The sequence below is a fragment of the Drosophila bipectinata genome, chromosome XL (genome assembly GCF_030179905.1).
Source record: "Drosophila bipectinata strain 14024-0381.07 chromosome XL, DbipHiC1v2, whole genome shotgun sequence".
NCBI lineage: Eukaryota > Metazoa > Arthropoda > Insecta > Diptera > Drosophilidae > Drosophila > Drosophila bipectinata.
Window position 1 is genome coordinate 14,029,349 of NC_091734.1, and position 20,411 is coordinate 14,049,759.

The following is a 20,411-nucleotide window of genomic DNA, read 5'->3' on the forward strand; positions in this document are numbered from 1 at the left end:
CCCATTTTTGAAGGGTATCCATAAAAAAAATTTGAAAAAATCGGATCGAAAATTATATTTTTAGGTTTTGATGCAGATCGGTGGAGAATCGATCCAGAAATCGTTTGAGGTATTACTCTTTAGGATCGGATGGATATTGGCCGAGATATGGCCTTCCCAACGGGTCTCAAGGGTTTTCTTAACTTTCAAAAAGAGTCTAGATCGGATCGAAAATATTATTATTAGGTTTTGATGCAGAATTGAAAAATAAATCTAGGAACCATTTAAGGTATTCCCCCTAGGATAGAGACAGATGTTAATCCCTTTCGAGATATACCTACCAATGGTTCAAAACTTCCCAAGCCGATTATTTTTTTGCTTTTATTTCACGTCTCTCTTGATTCATTTCAAGTTTACATTCAATTCTTCATTTTGAATTTGTACGTGTCAGTAAGTGAGGTGTTTTTTAAGGAAATACAAAAAATAAAAAATGGTTCAAAACAAAAACGGATGTAACTTACAAATATTTGTAAGCTCGTTCTTTTCAAAGAACGAAACAAAATGAAAAAGATGTTGAAACAAAAAACGGATATGTAACTTACAAATATTGGTTTGTAAAGCTCAATTTTGTACATGCGCTCCTGGCTTGGCTATAAAACCAATATCTTATAGGTACTTAATTACTAGAAGTTCGGTGGAAGCCTTCACAGATTCAGTAGCTTTCTGAAGTCATCGTTGGACTTCGAAGTTCCAGCTTCCTCCTTGTCTTTTTTCGAATCTTCGATCTTTCCGTTTGGTCCTGCCTCTGCGGATTTCTGCCCTTCGGTGTTGTCGTTTAGGCGTAGCTTCTTTTCGGCCACCTCCTTGCGCACCAAGGCCGTGGGAATCAGTGTGGTCGGCATGCGACGCTTAGGCGCCACCTTGGCCTTAGCAGAATCATTCGACGAGGACGTCCACTTCTTGCTCGGAGACAGAAGGTTCCTTGGCGGCGGATTCGATATCATCACAGAGATCTGCAAAGGCTCGACTATTAAAAGGGGAATGCGTTTACGGATTTTACTCACTTTTATGCCGCCCAACAGATACCCATCTCGTCCAGTCACCGCTGATTGGGCAGCAGATGGCACATCAAACTCCACGTAGGCGATACCCGGTTTGTTTCTGGAAGTAGGAAAGCGAGTTAAATCAGAGGAATTATTTTTCTCACCGACAATCACTCACTGTTTTTGTACCAAACGTACATCCTTAATGGTGCCGAACGGCGAAAAGAGGTTCTGCAGTTCTACCTTTGTGCAATCATTGTGCAGATTCTTCACAAAAATCTTATTAGTCTCCAGTTGTGCTGAAAAGAAATGTGAAAGGTTGAATGTCAAGTCCATAGACAGAAACCGAGCCTGGAAGCCTTACTTGAGTACTTAAAGTGGGATTCACGCGTCTCTGAAACGGCAATACGCTTTAAGGCTGCTTTGGCGGCAGCTGAAGTCGAAGCCACTGGTTCTTTGGCTTTCGGAGGCTGTTTCTTTGGTTGACGCTGATTAACCGAACTCTTCTCCTGCTGCTGGCGAGGATGGGCATTCCTCCATTTCGAATGCATTGGATTGGGAAGCAATTCATAATATTCCTTGGGTAGCTCCATACCCTGACAGGCCGCAATGGAATCGTAGCTGCCGCAAGATCTTTCGTAACGGCGAAGCATTTCCTGCACCATAAGACCATCCTTTAAAGTCGGCTGCTTGAGTGCCTCCAAAAGGATACCCCGAGTTTTACGGCCCTCAGGATTATACTGAAATTCCATTTGGGCAAAGTTGTGCCAAAGAAGACCATAGTGTGAGCTTTCAGGATACGCTACAGATTGTTAAAAGGGTAAGATATAGAATACCAGCTTTTTTTCTTTAAGCGTAAGAGACTCACCCAAAATTTGGCGCCAAATAAACTCGCCGTTTTCCGGACTAGCTAGCTTCGAGTACTCAACCTGCGCCCACAGCTGCAGAATCTCGTAGCGAGTGTCTGCCTGGTCGCCATACCAAGAGGAAAGGTCGTCCCAAGCCTTCTGGAAAGCCTCGCGAAGGCTGGCAACCTGCTCCTCATATTCGGATTCAGTTGTTCGCACTCTATAGGCGAGATAGTCCAAATGCAGCTCCACTGTCATACACATTTTTAGCCTTATGCGCGCCAGCATCGCTTTAACCTCGCTATCGATCTGATCTTTCTCGTAACAAGCGTCAAACATTTCCTGGAGGTATAGGTGGTTTAAACGGACGCTGGGACAGCGCTTACTTCCACGTTTTGCCAGGTCCACAGATTTATTACTTAGATATCCACGGCCGATGCGGCGCTCCAATAACTCGCGCGCATTTGGACATTCGGTGAAGTCTTCTGAACCGTCGAGTTCCGACACGAACCGTATGTATTCGATCCAAAAGGTATCATCGGAATCAAACTTTCCCACCAAACGCTCAAAGATGTAACGAACGATGGCGTTTCTAATATCCAAGCTGACTTCTGCGCGCTTCACTTCCTCTATGTTATATTTGTGTAACCTTTTCCACTCCCATGAAAGGTCAGTCGGCTTTGTGGTCTTTAAGTCAAAGTTGAAGTCATCCACAAGCATTTTGATAATATTACGTTCCTCCCTTGAGCAGTCCCAGGTGGTACAATGATGCTTCAATAGCACCTGCATAGATTTTTCCCCCCTTTTTTATACTGAATACTTGTTAATGAAATCTAGACTTACCCGAAACGACATCTTGTTTTCGTCTTTCTCGAGAAGCTCACGTAGCTTTTTACCGAAATCCGGTCGCTCTAAGTCGTAGTCACTGAGTAATCTGGCCCAAAGGACATGGTTCTCCTCTACGTTGCCTTTGTTCACCAGGTAAGTCACCACGAATTCGGCCAGCGCTGTATCTGGAAAAGTTTTCAATGCTATGAGTAAATAATTTCGGGTTCACATTGTATCGCATCTTACTGTATTCGACTTTCAGGGCAGTGGCGCACTTTTTCTCAAACGCCTTACGTTCCTCGGAGGTCTGGGTGACCACCAACAACATCTTGAGGTATTTTAACCAAATGTGAGCCGGAATGCCCCTATAATTGTCCATCATCTCCATAGTCCACTCAAAACGTTCAATGTCATTGAGTTTGCTGAAAGATAGGGTTATGTGTTATGTTACTTCCATATAGAATTTGAAAATGTTAAACCTACAGGGCAACGTCCGCCATTTTTTCGAAATGGTCTGTTGATTTCTTCGGCGAACAGAATAGCTTTTTGAAGGTGCGTTCTAGCTTAATTTCTTCCGAGTCCGAATCGGATTCGCTTCCGTCCTCGGACCCTATAGTATCATCAGATGATCCGTCATCAAGTTCATGGGAAACCTTTGGTTTGGCGCTTTTCCCGGAATTCTTAAATGGCTTCTCATCGGTCTCAGAGGATGAACTAATCTCAATGGTATCATCTGGCTGGGAAGATGGTTTACTACCCGATGCTACCGGCACAGGGTTCATCAGATCGAACTCATCGTCGAACTCTTCCAAGTCTTGGACCGGCATCTCGTCCAGCTCTCTCTCCAGCTCCTTTTCCAGCTGCCATAAGATTTATTAAGATTAAAGCCATTTTCGCGCTATTTCTATTTCCCCGATGCTTACCTGTCCGTCGCTGTCCATTTTGTGTGCAGTTTTCACAAAGTTTCGGATTTTCCTGGAAAATCCTAGCGTCGTTTGAATTCTGGGAAGTCAGAACCAGCATAAAAATCAGAAATGCGCATCAGGACTGGCCAAGCCACAACAGCTCGACAAATGGTATTGCAGTTTATTTCACTTGTAAGTTAATGTTCAAATGTGCTTACCCGTACCTTGAAAATTCAACTTATTTCGTTAGCTTTCGTTCTGAATAGTTGTCGAGGTCTGATGCAGCCCTCGCTAAAACTGGTGGAATTGGGTGCTGCCAGATGGTCTAATTCCCGGTGACTAAAGTACTATCGATGCAGTTATCGATAGCTATCGATAAATGAAAGTAGTCATTGCTTATACGATAAAATGATATTTAAACCTTCAGTTGAAATTTCAAAATTTGTTTTTAAATCTGAAAATATAAAATCACACCAAGCCCCAAACCTGTGAAAAAGTTTTAAATTTAAAGTCTTAGATGTACATTTTCAATTATTTCATTTTATTTCAAAATATCACGGTACATAGCCTCTCGAAAAGTTGTTAAATTCGAATTTTTTGTATAAATATTTTACATTTTATAGCTTCTTGACATTTGTTAATTTACTTGGCCTTTGTAAAGGTGTTAATAGGTACAGGTACAGATTTTTCACATAAATATGCAATTACATTTTAGTGTTTAGGCCTAAGTGTTCATAAATTCTCCTTCGTTACATAAAGTTTATATGGTTATAGGTTTAAAACCTTTAAAAGTCTATATATTTATATCAGTTCTTTAGATTTCTTTAGATTCAGTTCTTCCGAGGATTGTATATGGTCTTCTTGTCTTCATATATCGTTTTTTAATTTTGATTTTGTTTTATATATAGATCCTATTTTTTTAAATATTAAGATGCGATAGGAAAAAGCTCGAACTCGATGCAGAAGTTATCAAAGACATGTAGTTGTTTGGTCAATGGTCCAAAAGTCAACTTCAAATCGGGGCGAGTTAGCATGTCGGTAATAAGGTGTTTCTGAGACGTATCCTGGACGTGGAAGTTCAGCGGCTGGGTACGATGGCGCAAGGCTCTGTTTATGTTTAAGATCGAGGACTGGAAGAAACTCATATCGACCAGCTTTACGCTAATCATTTTCAGCTGTGGGCACAGGTATATTAGGTCCCAAAAATGATTACCAGTTCCACACATGTTCGTGCGCTTCAAATGTATAACCTCGAGGCGCTTGAAATGCTTAAGCACCTGACTATATTGCGCACGAGCCTCAGTATCATCAGTATCGGGCTGAATATCGTCAGGGCTATAGCACATCCAGAAATCGCTAAGGGTGATGGAAAGGACGTCGTGTGCCCTAGTCTCAAGCAGACTCCGCAGCGGGGCCCAGTTTTGGCCAACTTCGTTACAGCAAAAGATGCACAGCTTGGGAAGCTCGGTCAGTAGCTTTAAGGCATTCTCCTTGTTAATGTTTGTGGCCTTGATCCAGAGTTGCTCCAGATTCTTCAACGAACATATAGCTTCTACGTAGGGAGTCGCTTTCAAGGTGTACTCGTCATCGAAATCAATGGAGAGCGCTGTAATATTTTTTGCGCTATCGCATACTACCCAAAAGTTGTGCGTCGTCCAATACTCTGAGGCCTTCACAACGTGGAGATGAGTGAGGCGATTCCATTTGGAGAAGTTTCGGCCGGTGGGAGTACAATTTTCACCGTCCACAAGCAAACGCTCGATATTGGGAAAGCAATCGGCAAGTACACCAATTTCCCAGTCGATGCTTGTCCGCATTTCAAATTCATATACAATTTTCACTATTATCGTTAAGATACGAGCCTTGGAAAAAATGTGTCTACGGAACACATTTAATTGTGGTTCCCGATCATCGCCCATTGTTAGATGAACTTCTACCACAGTGGAACAAATGATCGACAAGAAGGTATTTAGAAGCTCCAAATCGGTAAAGTGGTTCAAGTCGATGTGATGGTTGGTTCGGCGCCTCCAGGAATAAGAAGTAATATCCGCCAGGCGGGTTGTTGGCTCAGTAGCTTTCCACAGACGTAACTTATCCTCCGTGTTTAAGTAATCCATAATATTGAGCAAACAATAGTTGTTGAGATCCGCCAAGTTCATCATGTACGCCAGTCAGTAACAAAATTTGAAAAAGATATTGTCCTGTTCGTTCGTGTCAGCTTTTTTTCACTAGGGATGCGCTCTTCTAGAACGCTCTTCTGCCTCTGAAGATGGGCCCTCTAAAAACTCACGAGACTATCATAAATGTAATCTCTAACAGACTAGAAACGATAATACTGTTATGAGGAGAACTTACTTAATTTGATATTTAGGAATTGTTTCTTTCTTATTTATTATAATTTTAATTGATTTTGTTTTGGAGTACTTGTTTGGAGTACCTACTTAGTTTTATATTTTAAATTTTGGAAACTTTGTAAAGAAATAACAGTGAAACCTAAGCCAAATTTTAGAAAAAAAAATTGTTCATTAATTGTAATTTTATTTGCTATATAATTATTTTTTAAGTTTATAATATTTATTATGTCTGCTAGCTTCTTCACAGGGTTGTGTTGTTTATAGCCAGGGTCCACTGCTCTGGCGTTTATGCGCACTGAATTTGGTAATGCCTGGTCACACTGCTTGCGATTCCCGCCAAAAACATTGCATACGGCGTGCAATTTTCGCTGGCGTTTTGTTTTGTGTTTACTGCTGAGCGGAAAGGAGCGCATATCCCCGAAAACTACTTTAATTACTCCATCAGCCGCTGTGTAAACTACTGTCAATAGCATCGAGATGGCCCACGACGGGGAACAGTTCATCAAGGATATTCAGCGCGAGTATGTGGACTTCTTGGACGATGAGGAGGACCAGGGCATCTATGCCGGTCACGTCAAAGACATGATAGCCGAGAAGAGCAAGCGTCTGATCGTGAACGTCAACGATCTGAAGCGCAAGAATCCGCAACGGGCTCTGGGCCTCCTGAGCAGTGCCGCGGACGAGCAGCTGGCCTTCGGCCGGGCCCTCAAAGAGTACGCCTCCACGGTGGACCCCAGCTATGCCAAACTGCACGAAGATCTGTTCGTGGGCTTTGAGGGGTGCTTCGGCAACCGCCACGTTACTCCCCGATCCCTCACTTCGATCTACTTGGGCAACATGGTCTGTGTGGAGGGTATCGTCACGAAGGTGTCCCTCATCCGGCCCAAAGTGGTGCGCAGCGTCCACTACTGTCCCACCACCAAGAAGGTTATGGAACGCAAGTACACAGATCTTACTTCCTTTGAAGCCGTGCCCTCAGGCGCCGCGTATCCCACCAAGGACGAAGATGGCAATCTGCTGGAAACTGAGTTTGGCCTGTCGGTCTACAAAGATCACCAGACGCTAACCATACAGGAGATGCCGGAGAAGGCTCCGGCGGGACAGCTGCCGCGTTCCGTGGACATTGTTTGCGACGACGATCTCGTGGATCGGTGCAAGCCCGGCGATCGGGTCCAGATCGTAGGTAGCTACCGCTGCTTGCCGGGCAAACGAGGCGGTTACACTTCAGGCACCTTCAAGACCGTGCTCCTGGCCAACAACATATCGCTGCTGAGCAAGGAGAGCAACCTGGACATCTCGCGCGAAGACATTATGCTCTGCAAGAAGCTGGCCAAGAACAACGACATCTTCGAGCTCCTCAGCAAGAGCCTGGCGCCCTCGATCCACGGCCATGCCTATGTGAAGCAGGCCATTCTGTGCCTGTTGCTCGGCGGCGTGGAGAAGCTCCTGCCCAATGGCACTAGGCTGCGTGGCGACATTAATGTGCTCCTCATCGGCGATCCCTCGGTGGCCAAGTCCCAGCTGCTGCGCTACGTGCTGAACACGGCTCCGAGGGCGATTCCCACCACGGGCCGCGGCTCCAGCGGTGTGGGTCTGACGGCGGCCGTCACGACGGATCAGGAGACGGGTGAGCGACGCCTGGAGGCGGGCGCTATGGTCCTGGCCGATCGGGGCGTAGTCTGCATCGATGAGTTCGACAAGATGAGCGACATCGACCGCACAGCCATTCACGAGGTGATGGAACAGGGCAGGGTGACCATTTCCAAGGCCGGCATCCATGCCTCTTTGAATGCGCGCTGCTCGGTGTTGGCCGCCGCCAATCCTGTCTACGGCAGGGTAAGTTTTCTCATAAAAATCTCTCCCAGAATACTTAGCAACTCCTCTCTGGTTATCCCCTTCAGTATGATCAGTACAAGACCCCCATGGAGAACATTGGTCTGCAGGACTCGCTGCTCTCCCGTTTCGATCTACTTTTCGTGATGCTGGACGTGATCGACAGCGATGTGGACCAGAAGATTTCGGACCATGTGGTGCGCATGCACCGCTACCGCAATCCCAAGGAGGCCGACGGCGAGCCCCTGTCCATGGGCAGTTCCTATGCCGATTCCCTGGCCTTTGTGTCCCGAAACGAGGAGGTAAGTCCCTTGGATAAGGTTCCTCCTCCTTCAGAAATAACCTGAAATGGTGTCCTCTTCCCCAACAGAAAAAAGACACGGAGGTTTATGAGAAATATGATGCCTTGCTGCATGGAAAGTCCCGGCAGCGCCACGAGAAGATTCTGTCCGTGGAGTTCATGCGCAAGTACATCCACATTGCCAAGTGCATGAAGCCCAAGTTGGGGGAGCAGGCCTGCGAGGCGATTGCCAACGAGTACTCCCGCCTCCGTTCGCAGGAGGCCCTGGAAACCGACGTGGCTCGCACCCAGCCCATCACGGCCCGTACTCTGGAGACCCTGATCCGTTTGTCGACGGCCCATGCCCGCGCCAGGATGTCCAAGTCGGTGACCATCGACGACGCCCAGGCAGCCATCGAACTGGTGCAGTTCGCCTACTTCAAGAAGGTCCTGGAGAAGGAGCGCGGAAAGCGCCGTCGCAACAGTGGCTCCTCCGACGAGGAGGACGGCCAGACCACCGCCACCCAGAGGTCGCCGTCGCGTCGCACCAAGAGGACTCGCACCGAAGCGGCTGGCGTCGACAGTGACGAGGAGGAGATCGAGACCCCGCAGCCGGATGCCGGGGATCTGACGCGCCGCGAGACCCGCCGCTCTCTGCCGGCCACTGGACGCTCGGCTGGCTCCCAGCTGGCGACCTCAAGCGAGGAGCAATCGACACCATCGGCCGGTCCGGCCACCATCACCGACGCCCGTCTGGGCGCCTTCAAGAACGGATTGCAGCGCCTGTTCCGCGATGCTCGCGAGCAGAGCCTGGCCCTGGCCAGGATCACCACCGCCATCAACGAGGGCAATGTGGAGCCATTCAGCGGCGGCGAGATCGAGGCGGCCGTCCACCGTATGACCGAGGACAACCAGATCATGGTGGCCGACGACATCGTCTTTCTCATTTAAGATCCTCACATTCCGGAAACTCTCCAGTTCTTCATCCTCATCGTGCACCGGAAACCTATATTTTGATGCTCTCATGTAGCGGTTAAGTTGTATTTTTGTTTCTATTTATATGATAATAAACACTTTCGAACTACCATTGGCCAAATAATTATCCTTCGTCCTTGATTCCCATCTCCAGGATGAAATCCATCGCTTCAGTTTATGGTTTACTTATATTTGAGACAGTCGTAGACACAAAAATAGGATTAGAACAAATACATAATTCAAATATTGGAACAGAACTGGCCTTGGATCGCAAGGATAATCCATGGTTGATAAAAGGATATTTTAGCATCACATTTGTGGCGAATGGGAATTCGTAGCTTGAACCCGTATCAAGATATATCGATGTGGTTATAAGGTAGAGTTGCCTATTTGAGATAGTCAAAGGACATGAGCATTTTCGTGGGGATCTACTACAAGATTTTGGAATAAAATATGAATTATAGTTAATACTTGGCTTTCGCTAACATCTGATGCTGTAACTATCCATAAATATTACAATTAAACTAGACACGGCTAAATACAGCGACTAATCTCTTGGTAAAACTTATGTACAAAGGACCTCGCCACACAGACTGACAGGACACACACACACACTCACACAGACACACACTGAATAACAGACAGACCCCGGCAGGGGGAGGGGATCAGAGCCAGGATCAGAGGTTCACCACATTCTTGAGATCCGGCGGCAGCAGACCCTTCATGCATTCGATTTGGGCCCTGATCTGCTGCTGGGTGCCATTCGGTCCTCCGCCTTCCAGCGCGGCAGCCTTGTCGCTATAGAGATTCAGTTTCTGCTTGAGCTTCAGTATCATGTCGATGATCTCAACCTCCTGCTTGTCGTGCGCCCAGTGCTCCAGGTTCGCCTCGGAGAGGGCCTGCAGCTGGAGGTCCTGAAGCGTCAGCTGCAGCTCCCGGTGGCGCGCCTCGTACCATCCCCGGAAGTTGGGTGAGCGGAAGAAGCGGCGGTACAAGCCCTTCCAGTCGCCCTTCAACGGTGACGTTAGCTGCGGCCCGGCAGTCTCCAACGTGGCCAGGAAGTCGTCCAGCTTGAAGCTGCTGGCGTTGGGCGCCGATTTGAACGGACTAATGTCCTTTTGGAGTGGCATCAGCGAGGCCATGTACCGCTCCAGCGGAATCATAAAGCTCTGGGTCAGCTCCAGCAGATTGCGGCGTATGAGGGCGGTCTGGACGTGCTCCGGTCGTTTGGTTTTCATGCCCAGCAGCACCTTCTTGATCAGGGACTTGTCCTTTTTCAGGTAAGGCTTGTACTTGCTGTGCAGTCCGGCGGCGGAGCTGTCCCCTGTTCCGCCGATGCCACCGCTTCCGTTGGAGCCGCCTGAGACACCTCCTCCGTTCAATCCCGCGCTGGACTTGGCGGCTCTGGCAACCAGGTCTCCGGCTGCTCCCGACGAACTGGAGAACGAGGTGGCCGAGGCTATGCTTCGAGCGTGCTTCTGGCTGAGCAGCAAATGCTGTTGTTGTTGCATGTTTTTCTGAAAAAGAGCGAGACGGGTGATGGTGAGTGAAAGGGATGCCATACAGCATGTATACCTTACCTGGTTGTCCACCAACCGCAGCATGTGCGGCCAGTCCTTGAGGAGCTTCACAAAGAATGGATTCGTAACTCCGAGAATGCAGGCAGGCAGCGATTTGGCGTTGGAGCACTCCTGGGTGAACTCGCGGAACTCGCTGTCGTGGATCGTGAAGTAGGGTCGCGCCTCAGCGCAATACTCCAGGGGGGCTATCAGCGCCAGGAGCGACTGAACCATGTAGGAGCAGTCGGCGGGCGAGGTGCCCACCACGACAATGGGCTCGCCGGTAATCACCAGCTCCCAGAGCGTGTACAGCTGCTCCATGACAAAGTCCATGGAGCGGAAGAGCTCGATTTCGTTGACGGAGGGCAGGACCTTTTGCAGTCCAGCCGGAAGCTGGGGTTCGGCTGGTGATCCCGTCGATGGTTCGGTGGTAGTGGTTGCATTAGTCTTCCTGCTGGTCGTCGCCCTGGGAATGCTGATCTGGTAGCAGCAGTTGAGGAGCGGCAACTGCAGGAGACTGCCCACTCTGAGGCCGGGCCACTGGCTGTTTATTTGCTCGCTGATCAGTCGGATGGCGTCAATGCCTTCCTCGAAGTAGCGCGGCGCCAACTGGTTCAGTATGTCGTAGTAGAGATTAAAGAACGGCAGCCGTGTTATGATGATAAAGCTCTTCTGAAAGTATCCACGCGGCAGATTGGGGTCCCGCTTTTGGCGAAAGTAGACGAAGCCCCAGAAGTGCGACGCATCCTGGCGCAGTGCGGGCGAGCACTCCGCATTGTATCCTTGCAAGGATTCCTGTCTGCGAGTGCATCGCAGGCGCATGTGAAACTTGGTGTCGCCCATGCAGCCGGAGTTGGAGTCCGGGAAGGCCATGTAGCAGATGTTGCTCACCTCCTGGTCGGTGGGCATAAACTCGGCGGGATACACGTGCTCCAGAGCCTGCCCAAGGTTCAAATCGAAGGTAACCACGCAGAAGCAGTGAATCCACTGCGAGAAATTCACCCAATCGGTGACGCTTGGCTGGGAATTCGAATTGCATTTGTCCGTCTCCTTGTCCGCCTCGGATGCCCCTCGATCTCCAGCTTCTCGCGAATCCATGTCCTTGATCCTGGCATCCGCGCTCATCATAGGTTGTTGATATTTACAAATATATTCTACATTTACAACAGTGCAATGGCAATTAGGGATGTGCGATAGCTGCTACCTGTTATCAGTTACCTGTCACGAACCCAAAGCGCGCGCCAGACACAACTTTTGATTATTTATTCGGAAAATATTTTAAATTTAACATCACATTTGGTATGTAAGTTAATATTTTAAATAAATAATTGTTTCAAAATTGGCCATATATATGCGTTGATCCATATTTTTTATAGGGAGTGGTTATGTTTTTGATTATTTAAATCACAGATAGTGAGAAAGCATTGCTCATCTCTGTTATGAGGAATTATCATATCAAAACTTTCCCTTCTTGTTTTTATTTTGCACTTTCGCTGGGGACTGCCAACTTAGTTTGCAAGAGCTACCAGATTGGCAACTATCGATAAATATGGAATGCCAACTCAGTTTTTGAGGTTACCGGAGTCTTAAAACCATCGATAACAGCGATGGACAACCATCAGGAGGAAAGTTGCCAGATGGATCAAGCTATTGATAAACCGTGTAAGGCCAAGACTAGTGATGGTCAAGATATGATAACAATATTTGGTTATTTAAAAAAAGTATTAAATAAAAAGAATTAATTTAACAACCCTGACGCCATATGAACTTGATACACATTCATACTCATATAAAAGAATAATTTAGTTAGCTGTTAGCTATTATTGTCCTCCCTTTTAAGCAAAAACGACAGTAAAATCAGCGTCATTTCGCGCCGAAAAGAGCGGCATCTGTTTGTTATTGTTTGATGAAATTGCGAAATGCCAATTGCTGTTTTTAAATCCGTTCGCGAAGTTAGCAGCGAAGATTCGGTATAACCCACACATCAGAGAACCCTTGAATTAGTTGATTATCCTCTTGCAATTTTAGGTGCACTCTGCGGAGAACCTGCTTAAGGAAAATGCCGGCAAAAAGTGGCGCATCAAGTCCAGTGGCGAGAAGTCCGCCTATGTCATACTGGAATTCCAGGAGGCTCAGCAAATTACGGGCATTGATATTGGCAACGAGCACTCCGCCTTCATAGACGCAAAGGTCAGTCGGACTATGGCTTCGGACGATTTTAAGGAATTGTTGCTCTCCAGCTCATTCATGACCCCGATCGAGAGCAAAAACTCCAGCAACCAGAACCGGGTACGCTGCTTTGGCGCCTCTGCCCTGAACGAGGACGCTCTCAAGGAGAAGTGGACGCTACTGAAGATTACCTGCACGCAGCCGTTCAACCGTCACGTCCAGTATGGTATCTCTTTTGTCAAAGTTCATGTGGTGGCTGCTCCAACAACGAATACTTCTGCTGCGGCTGCTCCCAAAGTGAAGTCATTGCTTCCAGAAAAACTCATGACGTTTGGTGGTTTTAAGTTGCGTGAAGATTCGCCCGACTCTGAGTCTGATTCTACGCAGTTGTCGCGATTCCAGCGCTGGAAGAAGGAATCACATCAGCAGAGTCCAGCTGCCACCACAGCAGCTGCCATCCGAGATGCGGGATCTTCCGCATTGAGAAGATTAAGCAATGGTATAGCCGGAACATCCAGTGGCGCGTCCACAACATCACCCGCTGCCGCTTTTGGACGCTCTGGAACTGATTCGCCGCCTGTCTCGGACGCTAAGCGCTTGGATCGCAATCGAGAGTCCCTGCTGTTCGGTGAGGAAGACGAGGACGAGTCCTTGGGAGAAATCAGCGCCAAGAAACGGCGCTTGAGCAAACAGCTGGAGGCGGACAAGGACAGGCGACGAATCGAGCAGGAAAAAGAGAAGGAGCACAAAAGTAGCAAGTCGAAGAGGCTTTCCCTGGATAGGTCCTCTTCTAAAGAAGCCAACCACACTAAAAAAGAAGATAGATCTTCGTCCAAGGAAGACAAAACTGCCAAGAAAGAGGACCACTCTTCGTCCAAAGAAGTTAGAACTTCAGAAAAGGAGGATAAACCATCTAGGAAGGTTGAAAAAGCTGGACAGAACAAATCTCATGATGTCTCCACAACTAAAGTCAAAGAAAGTCCACGGCCATCCACCCAGAAGCGCCATTCATCGCCTTCTGGACGAGCTGCCACGCCAGCCAAGAAGCAAAAAGTCCTTAACGATACCATTCAATATCGTCCATTCAATCAATTGCTAAGAGGAGTGGTCCTGGTGATCAGCGGAATTCAGGAAACTATTATTTTGGAATGATTTATTGGCTAATACTTAACTGACACTCTGTTTTCCCACAGAACCCCGATCGTGCTGACCTACGTTCGAAAGCAACCTCTATGGGCGCGAAATACAAAGCCGACTGGGAGCCAGGATGCACTCATTTGATGTGAGACCCTACATATGGCTTCTAGATTCTCTTGATCCAAAGATTTCATTCTATTCTAGTTGTGCCTTCAAGAACACCCCGAAATACAACCAAGTCAAGGGAAAGGGAAAGATTGTGACACGCAGCTGGCTTGAAAAGTGTCATTCCCTCAAGAAGTATCTACCCTGGCGACGATATGCCCTGGACACGGCCGATCTTGGCCAGCCGGAGAGCGATGAGGAGTTGTGCGATGAGACGATGAAGCCACGTCGTGAGTCCAGCGATGCTGATGATGTGGTTGTGGTAAACGAGGATAGGAAGATGGAGGTCACCTATGATGGGGATAAGAAGGATGTGGGACAGGAGGCATCGTCTGGAATCGATACTGAAGATGAACTGGAAAAGGTGGCGCAAAGTAAGGTTCTTTTTATTCAAGTTTTTCTCCTTTTATAAAAAATCTTTTAAAAATTTAGAAAATTCTGAAAATAAAAAGAAAAGAGTCAAGAGTCCAGTTATGACGAAGTCCGACGATATATACGATGCCAGTACCGATGAGGAGGATTATTTGGCGGAAAAAAAGAAGCAGATTGTAGTCCTCGACTGAGTTCCTCGAAATATTTTTAAATTAAGTATAAATATTTAAATTGTTTGTAAGTTGTTTTTCAAATTCTTGTTAGTTATATATTTTTTTTTGGAATAAAACTAAAAGTAGGATTTCGAAAAGGCAGCTGTCTTTAACCCAAAAAGTAGGCTTACATTTTCAGCTGTTTTGAAGAACGTTTTCGAGAACTGCAAACTGTAATTAGTGCTGGCAACGCTGCGCTTTGGACAATAACGGTAAAACCAACCCCCTGGAAAACAGGTGGCAAGCAACAGCTGGCTGCTTCTGACAGTTCCACTCTCTTTTTCTCTCTCATTTTCGTAGCTTTTGGGCGCCCCGACTCGCTCGCACACGCATCCCTGTGCCTGGCGGACAAAAAGAACCCTCTTCGGGCCTCTCGCACGGACCCTGGCTAACGGTGAAAAACTCTCTCCCGTCCAGGCAGCAGTCGTGTGTTTGCTGTCGAGCGAAAAAGAGAGCCTCATTGGGAGTTTTTTCGAATCGAATCGCAACTGGATTGTTTATTTATGGTAAATATATCCAACACCCAGAATCCCCATCAATGGTATAGCCGAGTGCTATCCGAGATTCTGGGGATTGTAGTTTCCAAATCCTTGGTAATCCCTCTCAAGTCCCCCAGTACTCCAGTACTTGGCCGGAGCGGAAGAGAGACGGGAAACGGAAATGAAAATCCCAGTCGAATTGGAAAATCGATACAATCGAGCTATAATTAAAAATATGCTGATTACTTTCAAACTTGTTTCCTTTTTTAAGCACTTGGATTAGTAAGTGGACTGAGTGCTACAGGATCTGAAGGCCAAGAGAAGTGAGGTATATATTCTATCCCTGTACCAAGCCATCCATCACCCACAACCCACCCACTCCCCACAACATGGGAATACATTTTAATAGAATTCTCTTTACAGATCGAAAAAGGTTCCATTTATCAAGTTTGAGACCTAGACCTTAACAAGATGGGTAACGAGACCTCCCTGCCCATGGACATGTGCTCCAACTTCGATGCCGACGAGATCCGACGTCTGGGCAAGCGTTTCCGCAAGCTGGATCTGGACAACTCGGGGGCCCTGAGCATAGACGAGTTCATGTCCCTGCCGGAGCTGCAGCAGAATCCCCTCGTCCAGCGGGTGATCGACATCTTTGATGCTGATGGCAACGGCGAGGTGGACTTCAAGGAGTTCATCCAGGGCGTCTCCCAGTTCAGTGTTCGCGGCGACAAGCTGTCGAAGTTGCGTTTTGCATTCCGCATCTATGACATGGACAATGACGGCTACATTTCCAACGGGGAGCTGTTCCAGGTCCTCAAAATGATGGTCGGCAACAACCTGAAGGACACCCAGCTGCAGCAGATCGTGGACAAGACCATCTGCTTCGCCGACAAGGACGAGGACGGAAAGATATCGTTCGACGAGTTCTGCTCGGTGGTCGGCAACACGGACATCCACAAGAAGATGGTGGTCGATGTCTAAGGACGGTCGGAATTCCGAATTTGAAACTCTGAATGTGCGTGTACCTTCCGTTCAACCTGTTCAGCTTTATATACATTTAGTAAATACATATAGTAAATGGATCCCGTGTATGTATGTATGTCTGTCTGCGGTCTGTGGTGCCAAAGCCAAAATCCAGAATCCAGAATACAGAAACCACAAAAGGAATATATTGTCTATTGGATGTAGTTTGTACTCATATTCGAAACCACCGGCAACGGACCACTACAAGAGCATACCCCTCGCGTCCCCCATTCCTCCCGCATGCGCCGGCCCTGATAAGTATGCTATAGATGACTTAAGATTGAGGACATCATCCTAAACTAACTCTAGTTTGTACTATATCCTAACTCTACGTTCAGTTTAAGTTCATCTTTCGACTAAATGTTGTGTATAAGATATATTGTATGTAAAAAATCTAAAGAAAAGAAATCTACAACAACTACAAATTAAAGAAATGTTTATCGAAAAAGCAAAAGGCATTCAACATTTTTGGGGCTGGGCTTGGTGGATCTACAATGTCCTCGAACGCACTTGGCCACGCAGTCCTTGGGTCCTTGAGTCCCTTAGTCCTTTAGGCGTTTGGTAACACGTGCGTGTCTCTCAGCTCGTCTCCCAGAGCTTCCGAAATCCCCTCCCCCCCAACAAAAAAACAATAAAGAACAAACCCTCGACAAAAAAAAACCACGAGGCGGCCAACGCAACCAAAAACTTTTTGGCCGTTGGCAACGATTAACTGTTTTGTAGGTCACCGATTTTCCAACTGTCAGGGTGTGTGTTAACGCGCGTGCATGTCCATGTGTGTGTGTGGTTTCCCCTGTGAGGTGTCATACAGGTGAAGAAATTATTAGGGGGTTTTATGGCACTATAGGATTACAAATACCAAGTTCTTTCTAGTGGTAGATTTTTTTTAGAGTTTTTGAAACTTTATCATATAATTTGGACTGGAAAATCACTTGAATTTATGACGATTATCCGAATATATTTCTCAAAACCTAAATATTACGAATACGTATACGTTAAAAACACATTTTTAAAGATAATACCTAAGCCTTTATAGCTTAAATCATAAACCAAAAAATTAAAAATAAAATAAACCCAAAAATTGAGCCACTTTTTTTTAATATTAAGTATACGCAATGTGGTCTTTTAAAAACAGACTTGGCTTTTAATTTAAAATTAGTTATAAACAATAATAATATAATTAAACTATAATCCACAACTCTAGAACTTCCAATCCTACTCAGATATCAAGTATACGCCAAGTAGCCTACTCAAATATTACGTATACGCCTCATAGCCTCATAATACTTTTTCAAAATGATCTCTAAGGTTTCTTTCAGTGCCAACAGGAAGCCAGCAAACTAAAAAACTAAAAAAAAAAAAACAACTAGCTTCTAGGTTCCGTGGAGAACTTGTACGGCAACAGAGCCTTGACCAAGGACCTCGTAGTGCCTGCCAAAGTCCCCAGGGGCGGCCATAGTGTGAGTGTGTGTGTGTGTGTGTGTGGGTGTTAGAGAGAGTGTGTGTGTGCTTGGTATCAATAAATTATTATATGCTGTCTGTCGCAAGCTGGTTCGTTAATCATTTTCGCCTAGGCCCTGCCCCTTGAACTCCTACACATGCCAGCCCCCTTGCTACCGAAGCCCAATAACGGTATTTCCATTTTGAAAATTAGTAGGGTTAATACCGGGGTTACCTGCCTACCTGCCGGTGTCTAATTCCGCCCCCGATTTTCACCCCCTAACCCACCTTTCTATCAAAGGCGCTCCTGTTGCTGCGTCACAAGGTGGCTTCGGCATCGGCATCGGGACATCGGTTTTGACCTTTTTCGGTTTTCGGTTTTCGGCTTTTTGGTATTAATTGTTTTGATTAATGTGCTCCAATTTTCGGATGGTACGTAACAGCGCCGGGCCCCAAATAATCGGGCATTTTGCCTTTCCGACTCTCGTCTATCATTTTCCAATTCCCGGCCGGAAGGAGGCGCCAGGCCCAGACAGGCAGGACTAATTTCCATCGAACCATGGATCGGATCCATCCGACAGAACAAAACTAGATGTCAAAATCCATTGTCAAGCCATAAAATATATTGGCCATAATAGAGTAATAATGCCCGTATATTTTAATATCTTTTAGCATCTTCTTTTATTGATTTCTTTTTGGGTATTTTTAGTTTTAGTTTCGGTTCGAGCCTAGAAACTTATTTCGCTTCAATGGAAACTATTTAGACCGAAAGAGGCCTTTTTTTTATAAATTATGTATAACAATTTTTCCCAATTTTAATGGGCTGTTGAGCAGAAGGGATATAACGGGCGGGGTGGGGCGGTACGGGGAGTGGCCACCACACAAATCAATATACGTTTTATTTATTTATTTATTGTTTTTTTTTTTGGTTTTTTTTTTGGTAATGAAATTCAGACAGGTTGGGGATATCATATAACCTCAAAACGAACAAAAATTGTCAGCTTTTATATTCAGTAGGCCGGAATCTCGGGGCTCACCGGAGCTCTCCAGATCCCCGCTCCAGAGCCTTCGAGAGCCCCTGGCTTTGGCATTAGTTTCCGACCGATCCCCCCCTCCCAGCCCCCGGCGCGAGTAAAAGCTTTTTAGTTTATTCTGTTTTTCTGTTTTCTTTGTGGGTTGTTGTGTTTTCGCAATAATAATCGCGGCATTAAGTCAAAAGCGGGCCTGCAAAAACAAATGCCAAATCAATGTCCATGTGTGTGTCTCCAAGGCAGTGGCGTGGCCCTGCAGGGGGATGCTAGCTTAATTATAATTAATTAATTATTTCATTTCCATGCAGAGTATCTCCATATTTGTGTAAAAAGAGGACGAATCCTTGATCTTTAAGGGGGCACTCTGAAAAAAAAAAAACAAAAGTTATCAGACATTTCGAAAATGTAATTAAAGTTCTGAATTAAAATGCTCAGAGGGGGGGTTGGCGGGAGTCTCCCGCGTACGCCTCTGCGTGTGTGTGTGTGTGTGTACGGTTGAGTGGCATGTGTGTGTATTGTGCGATAAAAGTTGACTCGTGCCAGTTTCGAGCTGTAACCGAAAACGCATACAAAACAAAAAGCGCCAAAAAGGAGGGGGTGGTAGGTGACAAAGAGCGGTGGACCTCCAAAGGGGGTGGTGCAGGGCGGAAGGTGTGGTGTGGGCAGCGGGAGCCAAATACAATGTGAATGGGAATTACAAAAACAAGCATCAACAACCACCGTTAGCACCACTCTCCTTTTGCCCTTTTCTCTCCTCCGTGTCCTCGTCCTCTCTCCCGCTCTTGCTCGCTCTCTGTGGGTTCGCCCATCTGTTACCGCCCACAGGACCATAAATTCACCATTACCACGCAGCTACCTCAACACTGCAGCCCTATTCCCACAATTCCCGCTTACCAATTCCCCCCAACCACCATCCCTCGTCCTTATTAAAGAGGTGGCAACTAGCAAACGCCGGTGACGCAACGGAACTCTGGCAGACCGATTCCGATTCCGATTCGGAACCCGATTCCGTAGCCAGGACCTGACCCACTAACCCTTCAAAAAAAGAGGCCACAAATTCCAGGTTCCAAATGGAATGCTCACTTTAAAATAAATTCTATAAGAAATTCTCAAATTGTTTCTGAATAATTGGTTTTGAAAAATTCTCTTTTTTGAAAATAAGTTTTTGAAAATCCAAGATGTCTGACCCCAAGCAGGGTCTACCGTTAGTCGTTCCCTATTCCCGATTCCCGATTCAGTTGCATGCATTAAGCGAAGTGCCTTGTGTTATGTTTTTCTTTTCGTTTTTCGGCCCAGTGGTGTAGTCCAGAGGGGTCCCTACAACATCACTCATACGACATGTTGGCTTGACTTTTTTTTTATAATTTTAATTAATGAAATAAAAGCTCAAAAACGGATATTAATAGTTTTTTAGGCTTAGTTTTAAGTGAAATTTGATATATCTTGAAAATCAATGCTAAAAATAAACGTTAATAAACAGTAGCATACCTTTGCGGGTTACTTGGGAAACCCAAAACCCGAAACCGGGCTTCAGCCTCGGCCCGTCTCCCCCCTTTTTGGAGCCGAAAAAGCCAGCCACCGCCACCGCTGCTTTGGGAGCGAAAGAAATGCCGGAGAGCGGTGGGCAAAAGGGAGAGAGACCGACTAACCGACCGACTGCCGAAGCAGCAGCAGCAGCAGTAGCAGCACCAGCAGAAGCAGCAGCAGAGGCAGCAAGCAGCAGGCAGCAAGCAGCAGGCAGGCAGGCAGCAACGCTGCTATATACACGGTGCCGAG

The 20,411-nt window shown here is 46.5% G+C and overlaps 6 protein-coding genes across 8 annotated transcripts; 3 read left to right on the plus strand and 3 right to left on the minus strand.

The window, feature by feature from the left end:
• Positions 1 to 355: 355 nt before the first annotated feature.
• Positions 356 to 3,939, minus strand: Rnp4F (RNA-binding protein 4F). 2 transcript variants are annotated; one of them, XM_017246997.3, is made up of 10 exons: positions 3,828 to 3,939; positions 3,622 to 3,700; positions 3,182 to 3,558; positions 2,945 to 3,120; positions 2,714 to 2,883; positions 1,891 to 2,653; positions 1,387 to 1,824; positions 1,201 to 1,321; positions 1,044 to 1,140; positions 356 to 992 (listed from the first exon to the last, which is right to left on the minus strand). In XM_017246997.3, exons 2-10 carry the CDS (start codon positions 3,637 to 3,639, stop codon positions 684 to 686), a joined length of 2,469 nt encoding a protein of 822 aa, XP_017102486.2. In that variant the 5' UTR covers positions 3,640 to 3,700; positions 3,828 to 3,939; the 3' UTR covers positions 356 to 683. The 2 variants fall into 2 exon arrangements, with proteins under 2 accessions (XP_017102486.2, XP_017102487.2); XM_017246998.3 differs by having other exon boundaries at positions 3,822 to 3,904.
• Positions 3,940 to 4,140: 201 nt separating this feature from the next.
• LOC108128978 (uncharacterized) lies at positions 4,141 to 6,088 on the minus strand. 2 transcript variants are annotated; one of them, XM_017246868.3, is made up of 2 exons: positions 5,959 to 6,088; positions 4,141 to 5,881 (listed from the first exon to the last, which is right to left on the minus strand). In XM_017246868.3, the coding sequence occupies exon 2, from the start codon at positions 5,763 to 5,765 to the stop codon at positions 4,530 to 4,532; it is 1,236 nt and encodes a 411-aa protein (XP_017102357.3). In that variant the 5' UTR covers positions 5,766 to 5,881; positions 5,959 to 6,088; the 3' UTR covers positions 4,141 to 4,529. The 2 variants fall into 2 exon arrangements, with proteins under 2 accessions (XP_017102357.3, XP_070134297.1); XM_070278196.1 differs by having other exon boundaries at positions 4,141 to 5,897; positions 5,959 to 6,020.
• Positions 6,089 to 6,276: 188 nt separating this feature from the next.
• Mcm3 (minichromosome maintenance 3) lies at positions 6,277 to 9,169 on the plus strand. Its single transcript, XM_017246953.3, has 3 exons — positions 6,277 to 7,793; positions 7,859 to 8,092; positions 8,161 to 9,169. The coding sequence occupies exons 1-3, from the start codon at positions 6,435 to 6,437 to the stop codon at positions 9,019 to 9,021; spliced, it is 2,454 nt and encodes an 817-aa protein (XP_017102442.2). The 5' UTR covers positions 6,277 to 6,434; the 3' UTR covers positions 9,022 to 9,169.
• Positions 9,170 to 9,214: 45 nt separating this feature from the next.
• Positions 9,215 to 12,113, minus strand: LOC108129038 (protein DENND6B). The gene is made up of 3 exons (XM_017246954.3): positions 11,823 to 12,113; positions 10,626 to 11,758; positions 9,215 to 10,562 (listed from the first exon to the last, which is right to left on the minus strand). Exons 2-3 carry the CDS (start codon positions 11,730 to 11,732, stop codon positions 9,723 to 9,725), a joined length of 1,947 nt encoding a protein of 648 aa, XP_017102443.2. The 5' UTR covers positions 11,733 to 11,758; positions 11,823 to 12,113; the 3' UTR covers positions 9,215 to 9,722.
• A 153-nt stretch (positions 12,114 to 12,266) lies between these two features.
• XRCC1 (DNA repair protein XRCC1) lies at positions 12,267 to 14,701 on the plus strand. The gene is made up of 5 exons (XM_070280173.1): positions 12,267 to 12,574; positions 12,633 to 13,901; positions 13,964 to 14,055; positions 14,115 to 14,449; positions 14,508 to 14,701. Exons 1-5 carry the CDS (start codon positions 12,524 to 12,526, stop codon positions 14,636 to 14,638), a joined length of 1,878 nt encoding a protein of 625 aa, XP_070136274.1. The 5' UTR covers positions 12,267 to 12,523; the 3' UTR covers positions 14,639 to 14,701.
• A 315-nt stretch (positions 14,702 to 15,016) lies between these two features.
• On the plus strand, positions 15,017 to 16,618 carry CanB (Calcineurin B). Its single transcript, XM_043209959.2, has 3 exons — positions 15,017 to 15,165; positions 15,410 to 15,467; positions 15,560 to 16,618. Exon 3 carries the CDS (start codon positions 15,610 to 15,612, stop codon positions 16,120 to 16,122), a length of 513 nt encoding a protein of 170 aa, XP_043065894.1. The 5' UTR covers positions 15,017 to 15,165; positions 15,410 to 15,467; positions 15,560 to 15,609; the 3' UTR covers positions 16,123 to 16,618.
• Positions 16,619 to 20,411: the final 3,793 nt, after the last annotated feature.